General features: G+C 39.2%; 1 protein-coding gene across 3 annotated transcripts in view; it reads right to left on the bottom strand.

Moving 5' to 3' along the window:
• Positions 1 to 5,907, bottom strand: part of MAP3K13 (mitogen-activated protein kinase kinase kinase 13) — a 152,942-nt gene that overhangs the window by 50,038 nt on the left and 96,997 nt on the right. For all 3 annotated transcript variants that reach the window (XM_017866370.1, XM_017866365.1, XM_017866359.1), the window contains exon 3: positions 873 to 1,056. In XM_017866370.1, the coding sequence (XP_017721859.1) occupies positions 873 to 1,056 (184 nt within the window). The remainder of the gene's footprint in view (positions 1 to 872; positions 1,057 to 5,907) is intronic.

Below are 5,907 nucleotides of genomic sequence, written 5' to 3'. Positions count from 1 at the left end.
TTCTTTCTTTCTTTCTTTCTTTCTTTCTTTCTTTCTTTCTTTCTTTCTTTCTTTCTTTCTTTCCCTTCCTTCCTTCCTTGCCTCCCTCTTTCTTTCTTTTCTCTTTTCTTTTCTTTTCTTTTCTCTCTCTCTCTCTTTCTCTCTCCTCTCCCTTCCTTCCTTCCTTCCTCCCTCCCTCCCTCCCTCTCTCTCTCTCTCTCTCTCTTTCTTTCTTTCTTTCTTTCTTTCTTTCTTACAGAGTCTCACTCTGTCACCTAGGCTGGAGGGCAGTAGCATGAACATGGCTCAACACTGCCTCAGCCTCCCAGGTTCAAGCAATCCCCCTGCCTCAGCCTCTTAAGTAGCTAGGACTACAGGCCTGTGCTACCACATTCAGCTAATTTTTAAAATTTTTTTTAAAAGACAGGGTCCCACTATGTTGTCCAGGCTGGTCTCAGACTCCTGGGTTCAAGTGATCTGCCTGCCTTGGCCTCCCGAAGTGCTGGGATTACAGACATGAGCCACTGCACCCAGTCAACTTTGTTTTCTTAAGTGAATTTTAGGCTGTTCAGGTGATATTGAAGTAACCTCTGTCATCCCATTGATAAATGAGGTTGATGCAGCAGATCTGATTGCTTGGCAAGAACCCACACTTTCCCTATCTGCCCCATGTGCATGCTCCTTCCATGTAGCACATACTTCAGCAAAATGAACCACTGGATTATAAGATGCCTGAGGACACAACTCCAATATAATAGTTCCTTGATACCCCCCCAAAGCACCTAGCACAACTAGAGAATGCTTTTGAAATATCTCTCAAAGCAGAAACTTGTGTGTCTATATTGGGGAAAGAAAATAGGTCTACTTCTTAAAAAAAAAAAGCCTTGACCTACTTGAATGCGATGATGTTAGGGTGCTTCAACTTCCTCAAATGCTTGATATCCGTCTCATTCTGTTCTCTCACTTTCTTGATGGCCACCTCTTCTGCTCGGAACTTGCCCAAGAAGACAGCTCCTTGGGCTCCACTACCCAGCCACTGTAGCTCTGAGATCTCCTCAAATGGCACTTCCCAAGTATCTAGGCACACAAGCAAGAAATAAGCTTGAAGAGATCTCAGAAGGGACCACTCTACAAGGCCATTCTGAAGGTACCAACTTCATCATCATCCAGGATGAGCCTTACCCTCTGTCTCCCACCAAAAGATAGAACCTTCCTATGTACCTTGGAACTATAGATCAAATATTCATACACATTAGTTCGTATCAATTTTTAACCACTGAAATAAAGCAGAGCAGAAGCCTCCAATATGCCTTCCTCCAAACAAAACACAACCTACCACTCTTGCAGTCCTACCTCCTCACCTTAAGCTTGCATGTCAGTCAATTTACCCATCTGCCTCTATGCAACTATCCCTACCCCATCACCCATTACAGGTGTTATTTTATTCCTCTTTGAATTTCTAGTGCAGATGCTCAGTGAATCTTTGCTAATGAATTTTTTTTGTGTGTGTGTGATGGAGTCTTGCTCTGTCACCCAGGCTGGAGTGCAATGGCATGATCTCAGCTCACTGCAACCTTCTACCTCTGGGATTCAAGTGATTCTCCTGCCTCAGCCTCCCAAGTAGCTGTGATTACAGGCACCCACCACCATGCCCGGCTAATTTTTGTATTTTTTAGTAGAGACAGGGTTTCACCATGTTGGTCAGGCTCAAACTCCTGACCTCAGGTGATCCACCTGCCTTGGCCTCCCAAAGTGCTGGGATTACAGGTGTGAGCCACCGTGCTGGGCTTCTAATGAATTTTTAATGATACTCTCCTAAGAACTTCATTATGCATACTACTTACATTAATATTTACCTTTGATTGAGTACTTACTATATACCATACACTAGCATAGTACTTGACATATATCATATGTTCAATCCTTACAACCCTACAAGTATGGCCTTATTATAGTTATTTAAAGATGAAAAAAACTAAGGCATAGGGTGGTGAAGTAAATTCTCCTAAAATCATATAGCTGATAAGTGGTAGAACTGGGCCTAGAATCCCAGGATTGGCCAATTTTAGGAAGAGTGCTTTCTCTCCTATATGACATTGCCTCTCATAAGTAATTGAGAGGGCCATTAGTCATTAGTCATGATATGCTTATTCATAAAGCTGTAGTATTTTCAAGTTTCTCTTTTCCTTAGAGTTTGAATATTTTTTTGCACCAGAAATTTAAGAAGGGTCATTTCTAAGTGGTGGCATTATTAGTGCTTCACATTATATTTCTTTATTGTTTTCTGTCTTAAAAATTATTTTTTTACCATAAGCCTATATCACTTTTATAATGAATAAAATGGTATTTTAAATAAAGCACTTCAAAATTCAATCAATATGTGCTTTAATCTCATGAAACTTTTCAAAAAAAGAATGTAATTCATTGAGCCTTCTCCTTTCCCCCTTCTTTCCAGGGTATTATCACAGGTAAGAAACAAATATCAAAGAGCTAAGAACCCCACGGAGTGAGAAAAATGATGACAGTGTGAAAGGTCGTGAGAGATTCTCCTCAGATCACTCAAAGGCTGCTGTTTGCAGAGCATGGAACAAAGTGATGTTGAGTTAGCTTCAAAGATACTCTGGTCTTGAAAGCAAATCAACTCACCATCTACTGCATTGATGAAACAAGAGCGGAAAGAGCTTATCTGCCTCTAGAAGTGAGCTACACTTCCCTCTTCTCTAATTTTCTCTACCTTAAGAGAAAAGAAACTCTGTAGATCTTAATAAAATGTTTTCTCATTACAATTGCTAAAACTTAACCTTCAAAATTTAACTATGTAGAACAAGAAATATATAAAATGAGGGTGGTTTATGCCATGGGCCTTCATCCCATTCTCCTGATCTGAGCAGTATTAAAATTTTCCGCTGTACTGAAATTGAATAAATGCTAGATAAAAGCAAATCTCTCTCAAATACAAATAGCTGACAAATTTAAAATCACCCAAGGAACACATGATACCAAGTGAGATTTGGGAAGAAACAGCAAGTGATAGCCTTGGCTATTTTAACTATCTTCAAGGTTTCTAGGACAAGTATTAATAAGTGGCTCATGAAATCTCACTTTCACCTCTATGGGCTCATCCATGCAGCACACATGGTACACAGATATTGATGGCATATTGTAAGAGAATTTTCCTCATTGGGGTCCAGTGACAAATTAACAGTGTCATTGGCCGGGCATGGGGGCTCACACCTGTAATCCCAGCACTTTGGGAGGCCGAGGTGGGTGGATCATGAGGTCAGGAGTTCGAGACCAGCCTGGCCAATATGGTGAAACCCCATCTCTACTAAAAATACAAAAAAAATTAGCCGGGCATGGTGGTGCACGCCTGTAATCCCAGCTACTCGGGAGGCGGAGGCAGGAGAATTGCTTGAACCTGGGAGGCAGAGGTTGCAGTGAGCTGAGATTGTGCCACTGCACTCCAGCCTGGGCGACAGAGCGAGGCTCCATTTCAGAACAACAACAACAAAGAAACAAACAAACAAAAACAAAAACAAAAAAACCCCAGTGTCATTTTGACCATTTTAGGGGACTGAATAAAGTATTATTACTGGACTCTGGGGCAAGAACATAACTGAGCAGTACGTCTTTGAACAGCTTTACGCAAGCCCAAATTACCCTAATTTTTAATAAAATAACTACTAAAATTAGACTAATGTTTGGGTGTCTCTTTTACCCTATTTACTAAATCTTTAGTTACTGGCGAGCACCACCATGCCCTGCTAATATGTACATTCCAAATTCTATCCAAAAGGATTTTGATAGTTTTTGCTCACAGTAGCAATGTATGAACATATTGGCAGTAAGTAGTATCAATTATTTTTTGGTTCTATTTTAATTAGGTATAAAATAGTGTTTTATAACTTTGCACTAGTTTAATTGACCGTGATCACATTTGTTTAATACTCACAATCTGCTTTGTATGAATTATCAAAACCCCTTTGTTCATTTATCTGTTAGCCTTCCATAGTTTGCATCAACTTGAAGAAACTCCTTCTATATTTCTTTGATACAAATGAGAATATTTTATAAGCCTTTTTCTTTTAATTTTATTATTTTTGAACAAAGTATTCTAAATCGTTGTCTATTATTTCCTTTGTAATTTCTTCCACTGCCTAGTCTATCTTCTAAAAGTTATCTATCGTTCATTTTTAAAAATTTAATCTTTACATTCATCTGAAACTTATTTTGGTGTATGGTATGAGGACTGATATAAATTATTTTTTTCCACATTGCTATTTAATGATTCCCAAATAATTTGTTAAAAAAAATGCTTTCTTTTCATATTGCTTTAGGATACTTACACTGTAACTCACTATATTTTTTAGAAATAATGCCTATTAGTATTTTTGTAAGATGATAAACAGATTAATTACTAAAATACAAATACATTTGGCACTCAAATACAAAGTATTCCGGGTATTGCAACAAAAAATAAAATTCTCCTCTACCAACCTCTACTTCATGCCTGTGCTATTCAACTATGTTCAGCCAAGTCTCGATTATCCATAGAAAAACAAAGTGGATAGCACTGGTAATAAAAGAACACAGATTGTAAAATAAAGAAAGTAATGCTTCAACCATGTTTCTATCCATCTTTTTACTGAAACTAATTATCAGAAGTAAAATCGATTGATATGAATTTAGCACTCTTTGCCCAGTCTCAAAGTCCCTGTCAATAATGAGCAGAGAGCTCAGAAATGGGAAAATGGCAGGAAAAAGGAAATTGGTGATAAGGATGCACAAAATTAAGGGCCTAGATAATTGATGAGCAAGATAACTAATCTCATAATAATGAAGAACTGACTATACTCTCTCTAGGGTTAGTCCCAAACTTTTCATTGTTTTTATGTCTGTCCCATTGATAGTCTTCCCCAGCGTTTATCTTCTCTTTTATCTTCCCAATGACAACGATGTTAATTCCAATATCCATCAGGATCCTTAGGACTGGGAAAAAGCCACATGCCCACCCACTTTAAGGCAACAGTTCTCCTTTGTTTATTCAGACATGGCCATGACAGTACTTGCTTTGAGACTGGAAACTATTTGGCAACAGAAGATTTAAATTGCATGCTACCTTACTTGGGTTCACTATCAACATACTCAAAGGGAGGTGAGGACATCATTACAATTTTTTTAAAATCCAGTGACATTTCCTCATAAGTACCAAATGTAGGGACATGCCTGTGACATGTGTTATCCTTTGGTTGGCGGCAATGGAGGACTGAAGATTAGCTCCCTGATCCCAGACCTGACAAGGAAATTTACTAGTTTCTGGCTAGCGGAACTCTTTCATGGTGCACAGCAACACCAGCTCTCAGTGGGATATCCTGCAGTCTGCTGAAGGGCTAGGCATCTGCTGTGTCCATATCAGAATCTTAAGCTGACCAGGCCTGTTTCTTATTTATTTCTGAAATAAACCTTTTTGAAAGTCACCTAATCAATTGGAACACAAATTAAATACCAGTTTGCAGAATAATAACAAAAAATTTTAAAATCTCCTTTTGACAAACATACGGGATGGGTGTATTGCCCCTCATTCTGAGTCTGAACCTCAGTGATGTACTTGGATCCTGAGATCTTCAAATTATCACCAAAAGTAAGTCTGAGACTGGACAAGCGGAGACCCTAAAAACCAAATGTAGTCAATCACCTATGCAGCTATCAGTAGGTTTTGCGTCCAACCAAAGAAAAGGGAACTTTAAAAAAATAACAAACTAGGGCCAGGCACGGTGGCTCATGCCTGTAATCCCAGCATTTTGGGAGGCCAAGGCAGGCAGATCACCTGGGGTCAGGAGTTCAAGACCAGACTGGCCAACATGGTGAAACCCTGTCGCTACTAAAAATGGGTGCGCACCTATAATCCCAGCTACTCGGGAGGCTGAG

This window comes from Rhinopithecus bieti, unplaced genomic scaffold (genome assembly GCF_001698545.2).
Source record: "Rhinopithecus bieti isolate Rb0 unplaced genomic scaffold, ASM169854v2 scaffold_2432, whole genome shotgun sequence".
NCBI classification, from domain to species: domain Eukaryota; kingdom Metazoa; phylum Chordata; class Mammalia; order Primates; family Cercopithecidae; genus Rhinopithecus; species Rhinopithecus bieti.
This window is presented reverse-complemented; position numbering and strand designations above follow the sequence as displayed.